Genomic DNA, 23953 nt, shown 5'->3' with positions numbered 1-23953 from the left:
ATTTGTTTTTGTGTGGACGAAGTAGTTGAGCAGTTATACATTTAATTAGCATTAGCATCACAACCTTTCTGCCGCCGCGGCGGCTGCTGCCTCACTGTGACGTCATTTCCTCTCCAACATGGCGCAAGAGGCAGGTCGCTGATGGCCATCGTACGGGATTGAAGCCCACCTTTTGTTTGTGTGTGTGTGTGTCTCTCTTTCTTTTCCCTTTTGTTTTGTCTTGACTGCTACTGGAGGATCAACGTTGCAGTGAGGGGTAGCCATCGTGTTGTGGGCAAGAGCCTCCCCCCCACACACCACCATCACCTCTCCTCTCCTGAGACACACATACCGCGCCCCGATTCCGGTGCGTCATGTTTGAGGGCAAAAAAACGAAAAACATGTTCCTCACAAGAGCTTTGGAGAAGATTTTAGCCGACAAGGAGGTAAAGAAAGCCCACCACTCCCAGCTACGCAAAGCCTGCGAAGTGGCACTCGGTAAGTTGGCTTGTTTTTGCTTCTACCCACCCCACACCCCCTTCCCTCGACTTCTAGCGTTCGTGCTTATTGATTTAGACACGTCACGCAGCCCCTTTGGACACATTAACAGGCTATTCCGCGACATGTTTTGATTATTTGGCCCGAAAAAAACAAACATGCAAAAAACGCCATTTTGTCTTGTTAGGTGACTTGCACGTAAGAAGCTCCGAGAAACTCATGTGTTCATCCGACATTCAACGCGGAAATGGTGCAACGGGGGGGCTGTTCGTTTGCGGTGTTTTGGCGTGTTTGCAGACCACTGATGACATATTGTTGGCGACATTGGCAGTTATCACTTCTTCCGTTCACAAACGGCAATTATGAGCCGTTTAATCGCATGCTGTCGAGGCCACAAAGGAGCGGTGTGTCGGCGTCTCTTCCTGGTACGCTCGGGACGCATTCGGCCTCTCGCACTCTTGACAGCGACATGTTTTATTTTCTTGATTTTGTGCACGTTTTCAAGGGGTTTAAACGTCAGGTTTGTGGTGTGACATTACCACGATTTGTCATCGAAGCCGGGGATAAGGTGACAGCTGTCAGAGCAACGTTTAAGCTAGCACAAAACCGCTCTCGGAAGTAGACAAAACAACTTCCGGTTTGAGTTGCAATTAAAAGCTGAGTACAATTCCTTACATTTTTATACAAACACTTAGCCACCCAAATTAACCAACTAAAACATTTTTAATAATAGTCAAATCTAAGCTTACTTATCCTGTAATTTGAATTAGGGACCAAACCATTTTAACACGATCTAAAAGTTCTTATTTTGAAGTATATCTTATGTCGCGTCCGGGTTGCACGTTTCCATTCACGCCACTTGTTAACAGGTGTATCCCTATTTTCAGTATGTAATAATCACAATTTCCCCAGCAAAAATAGGAACCACTTGTGTTTGAATCACACCGAAGATGTCTGCACAGTGTTATTCTGCACGGGCATTATTTATGACGCAGGCTGCTCGGGACAAACGACGCTTTTGTCTTGTCAAGGGGTGTAATCCGATGCCCAGAGTGGACACAATGGCAGCATCTTATGGAGCAGCCAACCACCTGTGTGAGGAGATCAGGTGACCATGAGGGCCTAAACACACAAGCCTTGCTCTGTGTTGTTATTAAGCCACCGATTTGTTGTCAATAAAGAAATGGCAGAGAAATTCAAATAAAGTAATGCCTTCTGGCAAATGTGTGCAGTGGTGCCACCACTTAACTGTGCAGAATGCAAAGAGTGAGCTGCAGCGCAGTCCTAGTATGTATATACACATAAAAGGGTGACTGCGTGACCCAGAATACTGAGTGACTTACATAATCTGATGCTCTCAGGGCTCAGACACATCTCTGCGCTGTCACTTAACATCTCTCCATGTGGATTTTCCATTTTACCGTTGTTTGTATTGCGACTGTACCTAATGCAGCACTCGGGAGTAATTGGAATAAGTGCACTCCCATTGTTTTTTGTTTTTTTTAAGGGGTTGATTATGGTTCACTCGTATTTGTTTCTCCGGTATCTAAAGGCGAGTCACCGGGAGCGAGGCGAAAAGGTTTGGGCCAGACAAAGCGCATCATCGTCATCCCCGCTCTCGCTCTGACCTTTTTACTCGGAATGCCAAAGTGTCACCCGGCAGGCATTCACTTCAGGAACTCGACAGTGCACTCGTCCCTAATATTTTGACCTACTTTGTACCGTCGCTCCCAGCACGACGGCGGTGCCGATGGAACGATTGTCCCTCGGGAACATGCGCTCCTGCCGCATGGTTAGAAGCTCTCGCAAGCCAGGTGTGCACCCACGATAAGCACCGGACCATAAATAAAAAAAAAAGTGTTTGCCAAGCCATGGCAACCTCAAGACTCGTGCAGCCTCAAAAGTGATCATTCATGTCACTTGAATGTTTTTTTTTTTTGACAAAGCGTACACACTTGAGCTCCTTGTAATCCCAAAGGTAGCTCGCTCTCCTGATAATGAGCTTGCGCTCGCGCTCATGTCAGCGTGTGTCAGGGCCCTCACTCGCTCTCATTGCATAAATAATCCTTTCATCTATCCTGAAGATGATGTAGAATATATTTATTATGACGTGTTTTGAACTTGATCCCTCCATTCATTTAACACGATGAACCTCCTTCAGTCCGGAGACGAACTCTGAATGAATTATTCCCAAGTGTAGATGAAGAGGCGCTTTTGTCACTATTTACACTGCTTGTTTGGATCAGCTACCTTGAATGATTTTTGGTCAATATCTTTGTTGGAATACATCACCTTTAAAGAGGCAATTAGAAAGAAGCTACCTCGCACGTATGCCCAGACTCCAGAGGAGGCGAAATAGCGCGCCTGCTAGCTTGCACGCTAAGAATAGACTCCAGGTGAGCACACATGAAATGCAACACGGCCGTGTGACAAAACCCAAAGTCGTCGCCAAGTCAAGCCGCCCTAACTTAAACAGTTTTAGATGTTAAAAAAAATAATAATAATAATAATCATGCTGTATGTTTAAAGGAGAGTCGTGCTACAGGTTTCACAGTGTCTGTTTGGGAAGTACCTGCATTCCTTCATGCTCGAAGGCCTTCAAATAATGCCCGGTCGGCCGAATGATTAGCCAGCCGTGTCGCTTGCGACCTTCCCGTCTCCTTAAAAGCTCCTCGCACTTGTCGGACAGCTTTGTCCAATAACCAACACATACATCTCTCATATTGGCCTCAAGTGCCGCTTCACGATTGGAGCATTGTAACCATGGCAACAGTTCCCGGTGAAGATGAAACGGATCAATAGATTTACTCTAAGTTGTGGGACGCCCTTGGGAACAAGCAAAAACAAATCTCGATTCTTGCGCAAACACGATTCGCTTTCCGAGCCACTCGTCTTTAATTTGCCGTCTTTTGAAAGCACTCCGTTCGTTCTGTCGCTCCGGACCGACCGCCTTCATGTTTGATGCCGAGAGTGGCTGGCGACTCTAATGACTTCACATGACAAAGCCCAGGGGCCCATGCAAGTTGGAGGGAGGGGGGGGGGGGGCTTCTGGGATTTGACAATAAAACCCAGAGGAACGGTTGTTTCAAAAACTTGTTTCTGTTTTCTTTTTCAGAGGAAATCAAAGAGGAGTCAGGAAAATTAAGGTGAGTGTCTGCAAACAGAACACAGCGGCTGACTTCACAAATGTATACAAAGGCGCACCGCAGAGTTCAACTCAAGGTTACTAGAACACTGCGTGCGTGCGTGCGTGCGTGTGTGTGTGTGTGTGTGTGTGTGTGTGTGTGTGTGTGTTGTCGAGGTGAGCTTTGTTGTTTCTCACATCTCGAGCCTTTTTTTCTCCCCATTGCGTTCGCGTGTGTTGCCGAGTTACGCCGTCCTCGGAATGAGCGTGCCTGTCAGGCATGAAGCGCACTCCGCCTTCAGTCCAACTGTGTTGTTTGCAAGATTAACATCCAAAAAAGAAATCGCTGATCCTCAAGCAAGCTCCGACCTTGTTTTTATATTTGCCAGATGAGTGCCTGGAGCGCTGTTTAAACGGGCCGCTTTATTGGCAGTGTTGCGCAAGATTACGAGTTCAGAGTGGCAGGCCTGCTGGGAATATGAAATTAACATTTGAGGCAGCTTTAATTGAATACCAACAACGGAGGCAGTGACTCCATTGTCATGACGTTTGTAGATTTAAATGGATTCCAGTCACAATTTTTTTTTCTTTTTTTTTTTTTTGCCGTTGCCCCTTCCAGCCTCCTCCTCGGCATCTCGCGGTGGGTCCTTGTGGTACTTAACAGGCTGAGCTCATCCCGCTTCACTGCCAAGACATAAACAATACGAGCCCTCCCTTCACTGTGTCTGCGCTCATCAGGGCGTGGCGGCGGCTCTGGGGGATGCGCGCATTTGTGGGCTTCAAAAAAAAATATCTTGCGGGGTCACTCGACTTAAGGGTTGAGCGGCTTATCCGCGGTTCGGAGATGCTTTGTCAGCATGAGAGCTGATTACCCAGCCCGCCCTCCTTAGATAGATTAAGTGAAGCACTCAGCTGGAGCCCAAGTTTAGCGCTTTAGCTTTTAGCATGCTAATGGGGGTTCGTCGAGGAATAGACAGTGAAAGAACGATTTTCCTGTCAACACATGTGCATGGTTGGAATTACACAAAATTAAAAAGTCACAAAATGGGGATCGGCCTCAAAAAAAAAAAAATCTTCATCCCTGTTCCGTTCCAGCCCGCCCAGCGGAGATGGAAAATCGGGTTCGGCCACTTTGCCGCCAGTCAAATCCAAGACCAACTTCATCGAAGCCGACAAGTACTTCTTGCCGTTCGAGCTGGCATGCCAGTCCAAATGTCCCCGCATCGTCATCACCTCGCTCGACTGTTTACAGGTTAGTGCTTTGACGCGTCTTTCGGGGTTCCGCTCTGGTCTCAGGTCGTCATTGTTTTTATTTTTTTTGTGCTTATAGAAGCTGATTGCGTACGGCCACCTGACCGGCAGTGCGCCGGACAGCACAGCCCCGGGCAAGAAACTCATTGACCGCATCATCGAAACCATCTGCGCCTGCTTTCAGGGCCCGCAGACGGACGAGGGAGTGCAGTTGCAGATCATCAAGGTTGGGGAAAAAAATGTCCTCCTCTTCCCCTTGCTGCTGATGACGGCGTTCCCCGTTGCAGGCGCTGCTGACGGCGGTGACGTCGCAGCACATCGAGATCCACGAAGGCACCGTGCTGCAGGCCGTGCGCACCTGCTACAACATCTACCTGGCCAGCAAGAACCTCATCAACCAGACCACCGCCAAGGCCACACTGACGCAGATGCTCAACGTTATCTTCGCCCGCATGGAGAACCAAGCAGTACGTCCCCCCACGCCCGCCCGCTCATCCGCCGACAGCGCACACACAAACACTTCCCGGTTTCATCCACTGTCGGACATTTTCCGTGTTGCCTTGCTCTAATGTCATCTTTTTCTTTTTGAATGACACTTTTCCCCTCCTCCTCACCTACCTCCTCCCCTTCCCTCCCTGTGGGACACATAGCTTACAAATCACAAGCTATCTTGGTCTCTGGCCTCCAGAAAGCGTGACCGCCAGGTAAAGAAAAGCGTTCAGGACTGCCGTGAACTTTCCTCTTTTTTTTTTTTTTCTTTTTTTTTTTTCTTTTTTCTTTCTCTCCACTTGCCTGACCCACAAAGTCTCCAAATTCTGTGCGCCTCTCTTGTGTTTCCTCCTCCCTCCTCCAACTTCCTCCTTCTCCATCCATCCATCCAGTTTGCCGTATTCTTGCCGCACGTCGACTCACTCCATCGCTTGTGCCACTTTGAACTTCACGTAGTTACACCAAGGGAGCGTTAAACAATTCGAAATAATCACGAATAAACAAAATATTCACACAGAGAGCGTTAACAGACACTCAAGCCTGGGTGGCATTTAAATAATGAGCTTAGTTCGTTTGCGCCGCCTCGGAAGTGTCTGGCCCGCACGCTCAATGCTAATAGCGTCAGTCAAGATGTTAACTTCATTTGGCAGTTTTGCAAACAATCCATGAAGAATGTATGAATGCCATCACTCGTCATTGTTTTGTGTGCTTGTGACTCGCGTCCCCTTCACCCGTTGTGCCTTTTTTCTTTGACCATCCTAAATTTTGAATCGCTCAGTGCACTTGAACGCATCATGGGGCTGTTAGTTGAGCTTGGCTGAAGGAATGTCTACTGCTTGCTCTCTCCGGTTTGTTTGTTTGTGTTTGCCACCAAGTAGCGCCGTCTGTTTCGCCGCGCACAAGCTAGCAGCACACTACTCGTTGGCAAAGCGACGTCAACGACTGGCATGTAGTCGTTGTTATTCGCATACGTATGAAGGATTTTAGAAGGGCTGCGTTGAGAAGAAAGCAAAATATTGCAAATATAAAGTTTGGGTTTTTTTTAACGAACACACCACATTGCCAGTTTAATTTAGGATGTCTGGCTCTGACGTGAAAAAAGCGTTCAGGAGCCTTAAGGGAACGCAAACATTTCTCCAAGTTGTTAATTGAACAATGTATTAATCTCTTTTTTTTTTCTGTGTGCATGTGTGTGTGCTTGAATTTGTTTTAACGCACGTATGTGACCCCCCCTCCCCACCTCGCGTCCCGTCAATTAGTTGCAGGAGGCAAAACAGTTGGAACGAGAGCGACACCGGCAGCACGCCGAACCGGACTCGCCTCAAATCCACACCCCGCCCAAGGCTCCCACCCGCGAGGCCAACGGTCCCATCACCACCCCGAGCATCACCGCCCCATCCACCCCGTCGTCGCCTTCCACGCCGGCGCCACAGGCCGACGACGAGGGCGGAGGCGGCAGCAGCAGCCGCTCTTCGCCCGGAGAGCGCCGGCCCATCTACGAGAGCCCCGATCCGGAAAACGGCTCCGACTTCTGCGTGGCGGAGAACGAACAGACGGAGGCCGACCAAGCCACGGCGGCGGCACAGAGTAAGATGGCGGCTCTCGACGATTCATTGCATTACTTGAATAATTTATAAGAAAAAATAGCCGCCCACGTCACTCACCAGGCCCATTTTGTTGTGTAATAATGATTGACATGACATTGTGTGTGTTTTTTTTTTGTGTTTTTTTTTCAGATGCAGCGGGCGAGGAGGATGAGGATACTCTAGTAGGGCCCAATTATGAGGAGAAAGCCCAGGAGATCGTGCAGAGCATCCTGCAAGAGGTGGTCAACACTGTGGCAGGAGGTGAGACTCGCATTCAAATGACATTCCGTGGTCTGAATCAAAATGGTGGCCCAAGGTCACTGCTGTCCAAAAAGTGGCCCAGATTAAGTGACCCTCATTCGCTTTGGCAGGTAACTGCCTGGACCCAACCCACCTCTGCACAGACGCCAAGGAGCCCCCGGGCGAGGGCGAGCACGCAGAGGTGGAGGCGGGGCCACCCGAGACGGTCCCACAGGCCGCCCAGAACTCGCTGGAGGACGAGAGCACGCTGGTGAGCGACGGCGAGCACGTTCACGCCAACGGCATCCCCGGCACGCCCATCTCGGCTAGCTTTGCGCCGTCGCTGCCTGATGACAGGCTGTCCCTCTCGTCCACTGACACTCAGGTAACACGAACTGATCATACCTTGTTGCCCTGCTTAGTTGTCACAATAAAAAAAAAAAAAGCCTGGGAAAAAAAAATACACCAAAAATAATCCTGTGTTAGGAATCGGGAGCGACGCCGGGGCAGCCGCCAGGCGCCAAGTTCTCTCACATCCTTCAGAAAGATGCCTTCCTGGTCTTTCGCTCGCTCTGCAAGCTGTCCATGAAACCTCTGTCGGACGGCCCGCCCGACCCAAAGTAAGTCGGCTTTGTCCACTAGATCTGAATCACGCCTTTCAAAATGGCTTAATGGGTTCTGTGCTTTCAGGTCTCACGAGCTGCGCTCCAAGGTGCTGTCGTTGCAGCTGCTGCTGTCCATCCTGCAGAACGCCGGGCCCATCTTCAAGACCAACGAGATGTTCATCAATGCCATCAAGCAGTACTTATGCGTGGCGCTCTCCAAGAACGGCGTGTCGTCCGTGCCCGAGGTCTTCGAGCTGTCACTGTCCATCTTCCTCACGCTGCTCTCGCACTTTAAGACGCACCTCAAGATGCAAATCGAGGTGAAGAGCGGCCCCGGCAAAGCCCTACAGAGACGACGTGACCCGTGGTTGATTCCTTGTCTTGTTCTCCAGGTTTTCTTCAAGGAGATTTTCCTCTACATCCTGGAGACTTCCACGAGCTCTTACGACCACAAGTGGATGGTCATCCAGACCCTGACCAGAATATGTGCAGGTCTGACTTGGATGTAGAAATGATAACGCGTAAGGGCGTCCGTGAGTTGAACCCGCTTGTCTTTGTCCCTCAGACGCTCAGAGCGTGGTGGACATCTACGTCAACTACGACTGCGACTTGAACGCCGCCAACATCTTCGAGAGGCTCGTCAACGACCTCTCGAAAATAGCACAGGGACGCGGCGGCCACGAGCTGGGCACCACGCCCCCGCAGGTGATCACCAAACCATACAAGTATTCATCCAGAATTGGAGCTCAATTATGACTATAAAACTCTCACGTCCGCAGGAGCTGACCTTGCGAAAGAAAGGTCTCGAATGCCTGGTGTCCATTTTGAAATGTATGGTGGAATGGAGCAAGGACCAGTACGTCAATCCCAACTCCCAAACGAGCCTTGGTAAGTGCTGAGATGTTATTTCCCAAAGGTGGAGCTCAAACAAAAGAACATGTGTTCCATAAGCTCAGAAAGCATGCCTCAGGCTAAGCTGTCAAGGCTAACCAGCTAACTCATTAGCGTGTGGAGCAGCAAAATATGCGAAAGCTGACAAGGAGCCTTTTTTTTTTTTTTACCTTGTAATTGTGTTTTTTTTTCTCCCCTTTTGGACATGACTTTAAAGCCAAAACAGGTAACAGTAGCATTAGCATAAGCGCTTCTTAGACTATTAAAAGGATGGCTTTAGTGGCATGTGTGTCTGTGCTTTTTGTAATTAGATAACATTCGGACGGCGGGCAAAATGACAGCTCGCGTTACCGTGACGACACCTTGCTGAATGTTTTAAAGGGTTTCCGATACGCCAACGCAAGTGCTGGGTTGCAGCTCTTTCGAAGTGACCTTGAGTCATCTATCATGATAGTTGCAATTGATTAAACGTAATATCAAAATATATTTTTTTAAATGAGTTGTCGTATCTTGATACTGTCGGTCAGTTGTGCTTATCCTTTGTTTAGTTTCTCCGTTTTAGTTAATGTCCCTCAACGTCTACCGTATTTTCAACTCCTTTATCATGACCGCCTTCCCCCGTAGGCCAAGAGAAGCCGTTGGAGCAGGAGAGCAGCGAGACTCGGGCCCCCGAGACCATCAACCGCTACGGCAGCATCAACTCGCTGGACTCCACCGCCTCATCGGGCATCGGCAGCTACAGCACGCAGATGTCCGGCACGGACAACCCCGAGCAGTTTGAGGTCCTCAAGCAGCAGAAGGAGATCATCGAGCAGGGCATTGACCTGTATGTTGCAGTCTTGATTGTATTCTCGCTTTAATAATGTTGCCGGTTGATATCATTTTTAATAACCACCTTTAGGTTCAACAAGAAACCAAAGAGGGGCATCCAGTACCTTCAAGAGCAAGGCATGCTGGGTACAACCCCAGAGGACCTGGCTCAGTTCCTGCACCAAGAGGAGCGTCTTGATTCGGTGAGGCCCGATTCTGATTTTTTTTAGATGTTGACATTTTATTAATACGACCCCGCTGTGTTTGGTGTGCTGCCCGCGCCGCCGCAGACTCAAGTGGGCGAGTTTCTCGGCGATAACGAGCGCTTCAACAAGGAGGTGATGTACGCCTACGTGGATCAAATGGACTTCCAAGGCAAAGACTTTGTGTCGGCGCTGAGGATGTTCCTGGAGGGCTTCCGACTGCCCGGCGAGGCCCAGAAGATCGACCGGCTCATGGAGAAGTTCGCCGCCAGATACCTCGAGTGTAATCAAGGGTGAGCCGGGCGAACGTCGGCCAACGCTCGATGACGCCGTCGAGTTCATTGTTGGGAAATTGCTTTTCCTACAGGCAAACACTCTTTGCCAGCGCAGACACCGCCTACGTACTCGCGTACTCCATCATTATGCTGACAACAGACCTTCACAGTCCACAAGTACGTACGCCACCTCCAGATGATTAAGGATAGGAATTGCAATTTTTTTTTTCTTCTTCCCATCAAGGTGAAAAACAAAATGACCAAGGAGCAGTACATCAAGATGAACCGCGGCATCAACGACAGCAAGGATCTGCCCGAGGAGTACCTGTCGGCCATCTACGATGAGATCGCTGGCAAGAAGATAGCCATGAAGGAGACCAAGGAGCTTACCATCAAGTCCAGCAAGCAGAGTGAGTGTTGTCAACTAGCAGCATAAAGAAAAAAAAAGTCGAATTTATATTTTCTCCTCCAGGCGTGGCCAGTGAGAAGCAACGACGTCTGCTGTACAACGTGGAGATGGAGCAGATGGCCAAGACGGCAAAAGCTCTGATGGAGGCCGTCAGCCACGTGCAGGCGCCCTTCACCAGCGCAACCCACCTGGAGCACGTGCGGCCCATGTTCAAGGTAGGACAGTTGGTCATTGTCGGATGCCGGTCGAGATCTGCGCTCACTTCCTGCTGCTGTCGTCCTCAGCTGGCGTGGACGCCTTTCCTGGCCGCCTTCAGCGTGGGCCTCCAGGACTGTGACGACACCGACGTGGCCTCGCTGTGTCTGGAAGGGATCCGCTGCGCTATCAGAATAGCGTGCATCTTCTCCATACAGGTTACAAATCAGAATTGTGGACTGTATTTGACAAAAAAAATCAACTAGTTTATTTATTCCCCCCTAGTTGGAGAGGGACGCCTATGTGCAAGCACTGGCCAGGTTCACGTTGCTCACCGCCAGTTCGGGCATTTCCGAAATGAAGCAGAAGAACATCGATACCATCAAAACGCTCATCACCGTGGCACACACTGACGGAAACTACCTGGGCAATTCCTGGCACGAGGTCGCCCGCTTTTTTTTGTATTAAACCTTAACAATTATATTCGCTTGAGGACACTGAGTTAATCGCCATTTTTTTTTTTTTTTTTTTTTTTTTATATAGATCATGAAGTGCATCAGTCAGCTGGAGCTGGCGCAGCTCATCGGCACAGGCGTGAAGGCGCGCTACATTTCGGGGACAGTACGTGGCAAGGAGGGCATCATGACCAGCACTAGGGAGCAGAGCAACGACGAATACCTGGGCTTGGGTAAGTCGGCATCAGGTCCAAAGTCTCATAAGTTTTGCTAATCGTTATTTCTGCTGTGCAGTTGGCGGCACGGTGGATCGCAAGCAGATCGCCAGCATCCAGGAATCCATCGGCGAGACCAGCTCTCAGTCTGTGGTGGTGGCTGTGGACAGGTGGGTGGAAAAAAAAAATCACATTGATAACTATCATAGACATACGGGAGTCATATTAAAACTTTTTTTTTTCCTCCAGGATATTCACAGGATCGACCAGACTTGATGGCAATGCAATAGGTAAGTCTGAGCAAAAGCTAATTCAAATCGCTATGAGATCCGGATGCAATGGCGTCCATCTTTGTTTTTGTCTGATGTCCATAATTATCCTCAGTGGATTTTGTGCGCTGGCTGTGCGCCGTGTCCATGGATGAGCTGGCCTCGCCTACGCACCCGCGTATGTTCAGCCTGCAGAAGATTGTGGAGATCTCCTACTACAACATGGGACGTATCAGACTACAGTGGTCCAGGATCTGGGAGGTCATCGGGGACCACTTCAACAAGGTGGAGTGTTTTTTTTTTGTTTTTTTTTATCCTCGTATCTATTTTGTAATGTGTCGCTTTCTGGCTTTGATTAAATGCAGTTCTGGTTTTTCAGGTGGGCTGCAACTCCAATGAAGACGTGGCCATTTTTGCCGTGGACTCGCTCCGGCAGCTGTCCATGAAGTTCCTGGAGAAAGGCGAGCTGGCCAACTTCCGCTTCCAGAAGGATTTTCTGAGGCCGTTTGAACACATCATGAAGAAGAACAGGTGTGTTGGCGACGATGATGATGGTGGTGGTAGATTTTGGCTTTATTCATCTCTCTTGGGTCTACAGATCTCCTACCATCAGGGACATGGTGGTGCGCTGCATCGCCCAGATGGTCAACTCCCAGGCGGCCAACATCCGCTCGGGATGGAAGAACATCTTCTCCGTCTTCCACCTGGCTGCGTCCGACCAGGACGAGAGCATCGTGGAGCTGGCCTTCCAGACCACGGGACACATCGTCAGTGAGTGCCACCAACCCCGCTTCCCGCCGGACCTTCCGATCCGTCGCTGATTTTGTCTTTCCGTCTTGGCCAGCGAATGTATTCGAGAAGCACTTTGCGGCCACCATCGACTCCTTCCAGGACGCCGTCAAGTGCCTGTCGGAGTTCGCTTGCAACGCCGCCTTTCCCGACACCAGCATGGAAGCCATCCGCCTCATCCGACACTGCGCCAAATACGTCTCGGGAAGGCCACAGGTGGGTCACCCACTGTTGCCGTGGCGACCACTGGTTGTGTCCTCCAGGTCCAAATGTGGCTAACTTGCGTGGCAGGCCTTCAAAGACTACACCAGCGATGACATGAATGTAGCGCCGGAGGACCGCGTGTGGGTGCGAGGCTGGTTCCCCATCCTCTTCGAGCTGTCCTGCATCATCAACAGGTGCAAGCTGGACGTACGGACCAGGTATATGGGCGCCTACCGGATTCCAGGCCAGCCAATTGAAGCATTGAGTTCATCAACGGAGCCTTTTTTTTGTTTGTTCAGGGGCTTGACGGTAATGTTTGAAGTGATGAAGACGTACGGGCACACCTTCGAGAAGCACTGGTGGCAGGACCTGTTCCGAATCGTCTTCAGAATCTTCGACAACATGAAGCTGCCCGAGCAGCAGACTGAGGTAAGTCTGTCACGCCGTCACGAGGACCGATATGAAAGTGATCAGCAAAAAAAAAAAAGACAATGTCAGCTGATTCGATCGCTTGGCCCGGATAATTAAGAAGTCTTGTTGCCCCCCCACCCACGCAGAAAGCAGAGTGGATGACCACCACCTGCAACCACGCACTTTACGCCATCTGCGACGTATTCACGCAGTACTTCGAGTCCCTCAGCGACGTATTGCTGGACGACATTTTAGCTCAGCTCTACTGGTGTGTGCAGCAAGGTGAGCGTTCAGAGTGTTTTGCATTAAAGGGATTTAAAAAAAATTATAATTTGTGACTACTAAATGCTCCATTTTGTGCACAGACAACGAACAGCTAGCCCGCTCGGGCACTAACTGCCTGGAGAACGTGGTCATCCTGAACGGCGAGAAGTTCTCCGCCGAGACGTGGGACAAAACGTGCAACTGCATGCTGGATATCTTCAAAACCACCATTCCGCACGCGTAAGCCATATTTAACCCCCCTCCCGTCCCGTCCCTCCAATATTTCCATTCTAAATGTGTGATGAATGCTGCGTTTGCCTCAGACTGCTAACGTGGAGACCAGCAGAAGGCGAGCACTTAGACAAGCAGCTGGTGAGACGAGCCTATTTCCGCGTGGATCAGTTCGCATTTGATCTTCATCACGCCATCTCCCCCTCAGGATTCCATTTCACTGAAGTCCTTGGACGACCAGCGCTCCGTCGCCAGCGTGGAGAGCCGTCGCCAGAGCCAGCAGAGCGGCGTCGCTTCCACTCCCGGCGAGGACGTCGCCAGGGGCAGAAACTCCATCAGTGAGTGGGAAAGGTCCAAGTGGCCAATTCTCATTTCATGCTCATTCTTGTGGGAAAGGAGAGCCCATCGCCTCACAACGAAGGTTGCGTTCTTCTTGAATGTCGATTTTGTGACTGTGAACTTTGGTCCTCCGCAGGAGCGCAGGAGCAGCGCTTGTTCGCCGCCTTGCTCATCAAATGCGTAGTGCAGCTGGAGCTCATCCAGACCATCGACAACATCGTCTTCTTCCCCGCCACCAGCAAGAAGGAAGATGCTGAAAACTTTGCCGCAGCGCAGGTTCCCCACATAAATCTATTTGTGAAATTAATTCCTTTGATTCTGCCATATATTTTTTTTTCAAAATGTTGCTCTTGTATCGTCTTTCCCAAAGCGCGACGCAGCCTGCGCGTCAGACGTGGCGGCAGAGGCGCCAGACCAGGGTATGTTCCGCTACCTGACATCCCAGCAGCTCTTCAAGCTACTGGACTGCTTGATGGAGTCGCACAGCTTCGCCAAGGCCTTCAACTCCAACAACGAGCAGAGGACGCTGCTGTGGAAAGCGGGTAACTCGCTGATGTCGGCGTGAGTGTGTGTGTGTGTGTCCGCATGACCGACCTCTCCCATGTGCGTTTGTAGGCTTCAAAGGCAAGTCCAAGCCCAACCTGTTAAAGCAGGAGACGGGCAGCATGGCGTGCGGCCTGCGGATCCTCTTCCGCATGTACACGGACGAAACGCGGCGGGACGCTTGGGAGGAAGTCCAGAGACGACTGTTAGAGTAAGGACTTGGACGCGGCTCATCGCAATGACTTTTTTTTTTTATTACAAACATTTTTCTTTTGTGTGTGTGGTCACAGCGTGTGCAGCGAGGCAGTGGCCTACTTTTTGGCATTGACCTCAGAGAGCCACAGGGAGGCCTGGACCAACCTCCTTCTCCTCTTCCTCACCAAGGTTCTGAAGATCAACGACCAAAGGGTGGGTTCACACAAATACGCACTGTATTTACTCAACTTTAATTGGTTGAAAGAAAAAAAACTAAACGCCAATGCTATACATTAGCCCCCCCTATGGCATTTCCCATTATGCGTTAGCATTTAGCTAAGCAGACTTTAAGATGTTTCTCCCATTCAGTTCAAGGCTCATGCGTCACGGTACTACCCGCTGCTATGCGAGATCATGCAGCTGGACCTCATCCCGGAGCTGCGCGCCGTATTGAGGAAATTTTACCTGCGGATCGGCTCCGTGTTCAGCATCGCACCCGAGCCGCAACCCCGGCCGGCGCTAATGGAGAACCGCGTCGACTCGAAGGCAGCGGATAAAGCTCAATAACACCACCTGCCTGCAGCCTCCAAGACCTTCATCCACTTTGGCTATCAGCACGAAAAAAACAAAACAGTCTGGTTTGTAGCGATTTCCTCCTCCGCCACCATATCTCCGAGCTGCTCAGACGGAATCTATTTTAAAAAAAATGTGCTTCTTACTGTATATTCAATGTAACTGAATGATTGCAAAGACATACTCAAAAACCATGATGAAATGTGACCTCTCTCTCTCCGCACCCCTACGTGGTCGACGTTCATATCCAAATGTACAGATGTAAGAATCTGATGACACTAGATTTTTTTTTTTTTAATTATATTTTATTATTATTATTATTCGTCACTGCGCTTGAGCTCCATTCGGAATGCACTGGAGATTTGACATTTTAACCCTCCGCTCCAGATTTGACTGTAACATCTCACCAGTTAAGTGAAGGCTGCATTAAATTATTCCATTTTATATGTTGGTATTGTTTGATTTTTTTTTTTTTTTAACTGGAAGACGAGATGCTAGCTGCTTAAAAAAAAACGAAAGACTAATTGCTGTTAGTTTGTTTTCATTTTTGACTTTAGTTTTCATGTGTGTATAAAAAAATCAAAAATAATATATTTAATTTTTTTTTGGGTTTTGGGAGGTAATGATGTGTATAGAGAGAGAGAGGATAAATGAGTGATGTAAGCTGTGCTCTATGTGCGAATGGGATGCATTCCTGCTCATGGATGTAGAAAACAAATGTATATGATGCAGCAATGTAAAGTTTTCTATGTTGCAAAAAAGATATGTACAAATTTGTGTACGATACATCCTCTGGCATTCTAATCAGGTTCTAGGTCAATAAAGTTTTTTTGAACTTGGGTCATTTGAATTATCACTTTTTTCCACTTAGCTATATTATGTTAAGAATGAAAATTAGAAGAATATGCAAATTGGTTTTTTTATGAAAAATGTATATTGAAATATATGAAAATGTAAAAACTGGTCGCAAGAGGGCAGTAGAGCTCTGGTTTGCAATTTCGGACTTCCTCCCTGGGCTGAACCATTATGCGATATGGGAGGGGGTTAACTTGCTTTGAGTTTGACAAATATTTTAAACATAAATGGATTTTTGAGCAAATACTTCTAATATTTCCATTGGAAATTTGTGTTTTTAATCAAACATACAAATCGAGACCGAAATATATGGGAAAATTGTGATATATATAACGGTGACATGAAGTTGAACGCACCCTTTATCTCATAAATGATATTTGACTGTCATGGCGCCCTGAGCTCGGAGCACCTTGATGCGGCATCAGCGTATTTGGTTAAAAAGACAACATTTCTTCTGTGTTTAGCTCACGTTCATGGTTTGACATCAACTCGTCGTTCTCGGCCGAGAGACCATGGCGGCCAGTAACACGGCTCAGAAAACCTGGGAGCTCACTAACAGCATGCAGGAGGTTCAGAGCATTGACGAAATCTACAAATATGACAAAAAGCAACAACAGGAGATCCTTGCGGCCAAGCCGTGGACAAAAGAGTGAGTTGACGTAACAAATATGTATTTTGTATGTTAAAAAAAATCATTGTAGGTTGCTCAACATTCATTTGTGGTCGTTTAAAGAGCAACAACACCGGAACTGAATTTAGACGCTTTACCGTAAACCCCCGCATATGTGCCCTTCACTATTCACAAACTCAAGCAAAAGAAAGGTTCCAATCACCATGAATATTTAATTTTCTTTTTTTTCTTGCATTTGTGTGTACCTGGTACCAGCCACCACTACTTCAAGTACTCCAAGATCTCTGCACTGGCTCTGCTGAAGATGGTAATGCACGCTCGCTCAGGTGGCAACCTGGAGGTGATGGGCCTCATGCTGGGCAAGGTGGATGGAGAGAGCATGATCATCATGGACAGCTTCGCGCTGCCTGTAGAAGGAACCGAGACTCGAGTCAACGCGCAGGCAGCTGCCTACGAGTACATGGCAGCCTACATTGAGAACGCCAAACAGGTTTAGTGTTTATTTTTTATTTTTTTTATTCTCTTAAAGGAATGTCTGCAGAGTGTATTTGAAATCTAGTGTTGTGTCAGGTGGGCCGACTGGAGAACGCTATCGGCTGGTATCACAGTCACCCGGGGTACGGCTGCTGGCTCTCGGGGATCGACGTCAGCACTCAGATGCTCAACCAGCAGTTTCAGGAGCCTTTTGTTGCCGTGGTGGTAAGTTCATGAGCCACATTGTTTACCATATTTTTGGAGATTCTATCTTGTCTACCTTATCTCGCTACCTTTTGTAGATTGACCCCACGCGGACCATCTCGGCCGGCAAGGTCAACCTGGGTGCCTTTAGGACATACCCAAAGGTAGAGGAAACTGTTTTCATGGTCCACAACTGTAAGGGGTTTTTTTTTTTCTGACTTTTGTGAAAAATATGTCATTTCAGGGCTACAAGCCTCCCGACGAAGGGCCGTCAGAGTATCAAACCATCCCTCTGAATAAGATTGAAGACTTTGGCGTACACTGTAAACAGTGAGTCTATTTTCTATAACACGAGTTTCCACATTTAAAAACGGTTCCTAAGATTTTCTTTGTATTTGACAGGTATTACGCAATGGAAGTGACATACTTCAAGTCATCCCTGGATAGAAAGCTTCTGGAACTGCTCTGGAACAAATACTGGGTCAACACGTTAAGCTCCTCCAGTCTCCTCACGGTAACTTTCTATTATGAAAGCCCGTCCCACCCAGTGAGGGGAGGGGGCTAAATAGTCAGCTAGCTTATCCAAACAGTGCGCCGCACGCCAGGACAAATTGACTATACGTCAAGATGGTGACAGCGGCGCGAGCCATTGTGCTCTAATGAGCCTCCCCTCACTGACATGTTGGCCTCACCTTAAGCAAACGCTTCCAAGCGACACGCCTCCGTCTTCATCGGGCACATCCCGTTGGTCTTTTTGTCTGCGTCAGAATTCGGACTACACCACGGGTCAGGTGTTCGACCTATCGGAGAAGCTGGAGCAGTCGGAGGCTCAGTTGGGTCGAGGGAGCTTTATGCTAGGCTTGGACACGCACGACAGGAAGTCCGAAGACAAGCTGGCCAAAGCTACCCGGGACAGGTATGTACTGTTTCAAATGAATAGATCAAACTCTTAATCCCCAAATTTTTTTTAAAAAGAATAAAAGTAAAATATTTGCTTTGTTTCAGCTGCAAGACGACCATCGAAGCCATTCACGGCCTGATGTCTCAAGTCATTAAGGACAAACTCTTCAATCAAATCAACACATCTAATTGATTTTTTTCTTTTTTTGGGGGTTTGTTCCGGCACTTCCTGGGTATTGTATGTGTATGACGGAGAAGTGTTTATACTTAATACCCCACTTTTCACTTTCAAATTCAGCTTTATTGTCAATTTCTTCACATCCCAAGACACACAAAAAGATCGAAATTGCGTTTCCCACTCTCCCACGGTGACAAGACATATTACAAAACATCAAAGAAAACAACACAAAAAGTCAAAACAAGACGGCACATACAATGAATAAATAAGAGCGATGAATAAATAATAAATAAATAAAGAAGCTTGGAGTATGAAGCTTCTGTACCTGGTGGTCGTGGGAGGTGTTCACTGTTGTTGCCAGGAAATATATCGGAGTCAATAAAATTTACAGTCCCGTGCAAAAGTATTGGAAAGACAAGGTCAGTTTCTTTGTTTTTAGTTGGATTTGGATTTCAGATGATTTCTAGTGGCCGGCACGGTGGAACACTGGTTAACACGTCCGCCTCGCAGTTCAGAGGGAGTCGATTCCATATCCGGCCCTCCCACATTCTTTTATTATTTTGCAGGAATGATGGGGGTGGGGGGCTGGTCTATGTGAAATTATGTTGATTTTCTTTTTAAAACCTCCTTTGATTGAGTCTAACTTGACCCTAATGAAGCTCTTGGAGAGGAATGATTTTTTTTGGCTGCCCCTAGTTTGACTTGAATCTTTTCTTTCTTCAAAATCTTTCGATAATCACGGCGCAATTTGTAACGTGTTCCAACATATTTCAGTGATCGTCAAACATTTCTTCACTGTTTCCAGATGGATTGCAAAATGAAAATCATTAACAAGAAGTGGTGCCCGACTTCATCTTACGGAGAATAAGCAGGCACGTCTGTTGCCCCCTCGATGGGTTTCCCTTCTCAGTTGAACACGACATCCAAAATATACAGTTGGCCATTACAATGCCCTGAGAAAACGACGTGACACTTTGGCGTAGTGGACGCAGAGCAGGCTCGCGGGGTAGGCGGCTGAATGGCCTCCAGTGTGCTTCTGTTCCTGGCCTGTGTCACTGCCAAGCCGCCGAAGCCAACGGGGGAGGACAGTCCGACTCGAGGCGCGAATTGTGGACGGGAAAAGGGACGCCATTTTGAAACTGTGCAGAACCTTGACTTGGTTCTTCCATTGTGTAATGCGAGGTCATCCGAGCTGGAAACCACACGAGCGCTGGAAGAACATGCAAACTCGAACCTGTAACCTCTAGTCCGCCGTGTTACGAATTATTTATATTTATATCTACTTGGAATGATGAGATGTCATAATGATCGTTTTTATACAAGATTTAAATAGCACGTTACTGTTCGTCGTCTAGCTTCCGGTGCGTCATGGTTCCCATGGCAACGTATAGACGCCCAACAACTATTCAACACAACCAATTTTTTTTTTCACCTCGACCACACGCTGTCTCCACCGAACGCAGGTAGAATGATAAAATTGATTTTTGTTGTTTTATTTCAATGTGGTGTACTGACGTCTTATTGTTGTAGCTGACGTAGAGTACGTCATTTTTTTAGTGCTAGCCACATTAGCATTACAGGCTATACACACGATTCTGGTACGAATATTGTAAGAGTTGAATTCTGTATCATAATTTATTTTATGTGTTTTACTATCGTTTACCACGAGAAATAAACAAGTTAGATTGCCGTATATGACGTGCTAAATGTTGAAATGATAAATCAGATTAAGTATTGGTGTTTTGTGACGTCATATCTGGAACGACGTCATTCATACAGTAGGGCCAATTTAAGGCACTAAATCATTTAATTGCAGTTCATATTAATTACTCGTGATGTGCATTTAAAAGGTGATCCCGGACAACCATGGTAACCCTGACCACGGACCTCGTAGCCAAGTCTAGAAACTTCAAGAAAAAGAAAGGTCTCTCCCTCCAGTACAACCTCAGGACCCTTACTCACCTTCACTTTTCCGGGCACGACATCGAGGACATTGTAAGTAGATAAATATAAAATATAAACAATAAATAGCTGGTGTATTATAATTTCTTGCTTCTATTTGTTTTGTTTTTTCTGCTTCAAACTGAGATGGTTCCCACTTGAGAGTGTTTATTATTGTGGTTTGCACTTTGTGAAGTGCTGCTGTTTCAGCTGTTTCGGAACCCCCACCCCCCCCCCCCCACCCCCCCCTTCGCTTTTTGCAGGGCGACCTCTCCGCATGCCACAACCTGACCGTCCTCTACCTGTACAACAATCGCGTCAAACGTATCCAGAACTTGGACTTTGCTTGTAACCTGACGCATCTGTATCTGCAGAACAACAACATCACACGTATTGACAACCTGGCCCATCTCCAAAAACTCTCCAAACTGTGAGTTTTTTTTTTTTTTTTTAACTGTTTGTTGGGTATCACAGGATTTTGTGTGTTTTGCAGCTACCTGGGCGGTAACAGGATCTCACTTCTGGAGGGTTTAGAACGCCTGGGGGAACTGGAGGAGCTCCACATGGAGAGCCAGAGGCTGCCCCCCGGGGAGAAGTTGCAGTTCGACCCCAGGACCCTACGCTCCCTGGCTGTATGACCCACTTTTTTTTTTTTTTTGTCTGAAAATAGTTCTGGCTGCACTTGAAAACGATGTAGCGAGTTCCCAAGGAGGTCAGATGAGAAGCTGAAAACACGTGTTTGCTACAAGATGCCTGGTTGCTTGGTGGTCCTTGTCAAGGGGATCTTGTTTGATGATGTCAAAGAAGCCTGTGTGGTTCAGTTAACGGTCCAGAGCCAGCTCAGCTTCGTGTTTGTTTAGATCATTCCAACAAATTGCTGTGCAAATTCAAATAGTTCCAGATTTATTTATTTTTTCTTCACGTTGCAATCGCACAACTTTATCAAGGTGACTCGGATCGCGAGAGGGCCGACTATAACGGCCAATAAGAACCTCGCGAGATTGAAGTCTCAAAAATCTTACGAGATTTTTCTGTTATAATTTTTTTTTGTTTTCCAACAGAAATCTATGCGCATCTTCAACATCAACAACAATAACATCGACAAAATCGACGAGCTGGCCGCGCTGTGGGAAATCCGTATTTTCTCCGCCGCCGACAACAAGCTACACGACGTGGAGGTAAAAAGTACTACTTTCCCCTTTGAAGTCCATCCGATGCGTGATTAGCCGCCGGCGTTAGCGTGAAGGCGCTGGCGGAGCTGCACGCGGCCGGGCGTGAAATGAGATGGAGATGCGGATTCTACACAAGCAAATCTCGCAAATCCCAACATCGGCTCGAATGACTCTCTCGGGGTTCCGAATTATTCAGCAAATCAGCGACCCCCCACCTCCCCCCTCCCCTCGGAGGGTTTTGCTCGCTGACAGCTTAAAACAAGCATCGGTTTTCCTGCCTGAATCTTTTTTTTTTTTTTTCATATTTGGAATTTGTTGATTGCTTTAAAACATGGTGCTCTCCTAAATTTAAGATCGGGAGTTTGTTATTATTAGAACCGCCATTTTGTTTCATTTAAGACACCATTGTTATACGAATGTCTTTTTTGTTTTGTTTGTCTGTATAATTTATACAAGCAGTCTGCCTTTATTGATTCCTCAACGACAGGCTTCCAAAAAAAGGATCAATCGGCTCTTCTGGAAAAATGGATTATTTTTTTTTTTTCCACTTTTGCTCAAAATAGATTATGACAGGTAGTCAGCCGGGGTGACAAATGGGGGGGAGCATCTTCATCCTGAATCGAAGCGCTGCTCAAATACAGGTTCATAACTGGCCTATCATTAGCCCGGCTCTGGAGCTGGAGTAGGTGGGGGGGGGTTGCCTCGGTGGCGTCGAGGGGGCTTAAGCTCTGACTGACGGCCCTGACACGATCATTTATCAAAGCCGTGCTCAGGGGTCCCCCCCCACCCCACCCCCCCACACACACAAACTGATTGCAGCGCCGCTCGGCAAAGTGGAAGCGCTTTGGCCAAGACAGGAAGGCAATGAACAATCAGCGTGTCCAGAGAGTGTTCATATTTCCACAGCGTGGATTAATGTGCCTTTTGGATAAACATACAAGCGGACCCCCCCCCCCCCCCCACCCTCCTCGCAGGCGACACTGTTTATTAAAATAGACTAATGTGTTGTTTATGGACTTTGCGTTAAACATCCTTCCGTGTTTGTTTCTGATTCGAACTGAGCTACTTTGTAAAAGCAGAACAGCACGGTACTTTAATAACTAATAAATCCCCCCCCCCCTCCGCCCCCCCCCCCCCCCCCCCCTCTCTTCCAGGAGCTCGAAGACGTGTCGGGGTCTTGGCCTTGGCTGGTTCAAATGGATTTACGCGGAAATCCTGTGGGCAAAACCGCCAAGTACAGAGACAGACTGATCACAGCGTGTAAGGCTCTCGGTAAAGTAGCTTTTTTCTTTTGTTTTTGTTTTTGCTTTTCAAAATAATTTAATTTAGAAACGAGCCAGGTGTGTTGTTTGTGTTTATTAGAGGTGCTGGATGGCCGTGACATTCAGGAGGTGACTAGAGAATTTCTAGTCAATTGGGAAGCCTCCAAAGAAGCCAAGAAGAAGAAAAAGAAAGAGGAACTGTTGAAATCCCTTGCAATGATGAGTAAGGCACTGTAGTTAATTTATTTATTTTTTTATTTAATTACAAAAATATATTCCGGTACAGTTCAGTTGTATTTAACTTTTAAGTCGTGTACATTAGCATTTTCTGTTTTATAATTATTTAGATGGAGTCTAATGTAGTTTCTTTTTTTATTTAATTATTATTTAAGTAGTTTTAATTTTTTGGATATATTTTCATAATGCTACAGTGGGTTAAAATATTGAATTATTAAATCTTTGTCAACTGTATTTTAATGTTATCATTCGAAAAAAATATAACTACTGATCTAAATGTTAAAAATATTTTCCACACATTACATTTTGAAATTGTAAACATTTATAATATAGTGGGATTTGACATGGATAAATAATGCACAAATGTGGAGGTTATATGTGGGGGTTTTTTTTTTTAATTGGATTTGAAGAAAATAAATACAGTTTGTGTTTGCAGATAACGTCGCTGTGGGTCAGACGAGTGCGTACCCGCCTCACGTGTGCTGCCACGCTCATGCGCGAGGCTGGTCGGCGCAGCAGCAGCCTCACAGGTCCCCTTTCATTGTTTATTAAATTTAATTTCTCATAAATTAGATTCAAATCAAATGTTTTTTGTTTTTTTTACTGTCTTTCAGGGTGCAGCAGTTAAAAAGCTCCCGGTGCAGACAGCTCAACCGAACGGCGGTGACATCGAACGCAAATAAAAAAATCACCCCATAGATTTCCTAACTGTTCCAAAATGTGATTCATTGGCTTTTTACTCAATTGCTGCGTGTGTGTGTGTGTATGACTCAGTGTGGAATTTAATATTAAAATGGTCTCTTCAAATAGAAATAACTTTTTTTTTTGGCTCATATGATCATTTAAAAGATAAATGGCAAATTGTGACTCAGGCATCTAAATAGAGGGATGCAAATGCTAAATGGGTGCACGAGGTATTTAGGCAAACAAGCTTACTTGACCTTTCTCTAATGAGCAGCCCCGCCGGATACTTCTTATGAAAACAAAAAAAGAAATCCTCTGAGATAGATTACGCTTATGAAAAAAAAAAAACTGCTTATTATGACTAATTGTTTC

The 23953-nt window shown here is 47.2% G+C and overlaps 3 protein-coding genes across 3 annotated transcripts; all 3 read left to right on the top strand.

Moving 5' to 3' along the window:
• Positions 1-100: 100 nt before the first annotated feature.
• On the top strand, positions 101-15883 carry arfgef1 (ADP-ribosylation factor guanine nucleotide-exchange factor 1 (brefeldin A-inhibited)). Its single transcript, XM_085939345.1, has 39 exons — positions 101-477; positions 3593-3623; positions 4697-4853; positions 4932-5078; positions 5140-5319; positions 6601-6928; positions 7078-7188; positions 7299-7552; positions 7654-7787; positions 7858-8092; positions 8165-8264; positions 8338-8477; positions 8552-8660; positions 9288-9489; positions 9565-9676; positions 9764-9969; positions 10044-10128; positions 10196-10361; positions 10424-10575; positions 10645-10773; positions 10841-10999; positions 11099-11243; positions 11305-11395; positions 11475-11515; positions 11610-11779; positions 11874-12025; positions 12093-12265; positions 12339-12499; positions 12575-12705; positions 12787-12916; positions 13045-13180; positions 13264-13402; positions 13486-13534; positions 13602-13731; positions 13869-14008; positions 14103-14274; positions 14348-14486; positions 14566-14683; positions 14840-15883. The coding sequence occupies exons 1-39, from the start codon at positions 354-356 to the stop codon at positions 15035-15037; spliced, it is 5676 nt and encodes a 1891-aa protein (XP_085795471.1). The 5' UTR covers positions 101-353; the 3' UTR covers positions 15038-15883.
• Positions 15884-16252: 369 nt separating this feature from the next.
• Positions 16253-18586, top strand: cops5 (COP9 signalosome subunit 5). The gene is made up of 8 exons (XM_085938932.1): positions 16253-16547; positions 16785-17019; positions 17100-17228; positions 17306-17371; positions 17452-17537; positions 17610-17721; positions 17975-18123; positions 18213-18586. Exons 1-8 carry the CDS (start codon positions 16411-16413, stop codon positions 18298-18300), a joined length of 1002 nt encoding a protein of 333 aa, XP_085795058.1. The 5' UTR covers positions 16253-16410; the 3' UTR covers positions 18301-18586.
• A 114-nt stretch (positions 18587-18700) lies between these two features.
• Positions 18701-23695, top strand: ppp1r42 (protein phosphatase 1, regulatory subunit 42). Its single transcript, XM_085938933.1, has 9 exons — positions 18701-19748; positions 20136-20280; positions 20490-20656; positions 20720-20858; positions 21288-21404; positions 22553-22670; positions 22761-22883; positions 23334-23427; positions 23512-23695. Exons 2-9 carry the CDS (start codon positions 20152-20154, stop codon positions 23594-23596), a joined length of 972 nt encoding a protein of 323 aa, XP_085795059.1. The 5' UTR covers positions 18701-19748; positions 20136-20151; the 3' UTR covers positions 23597-23695.
• Positions 23696-23953: the final 258 nt, after the last annotated feature.

The sequence above is a fragment of the Syngnathus leptorhynchus genome, chromosome 19 (genome assembly GCF_054491065.1).
Source record: "Syngnathus leptorhynchus isolate UIUO chromosome 19, UIUO_Slep, whole genome shotgun sequence".
In the NCBI taxonomy this organism is placed as follows: domain Eukaryota; kingdom Metazoa; phylum Chordata; class Actinopteri; order Syngnathiformes; family Syngnathidae; genus Syngnathus; species Syngnathus leptorhynchus.
Note: the sequence above shows the minus strand (reverse complement) of the source record. Positions and strands in the feature narration are given on the sequence as shown.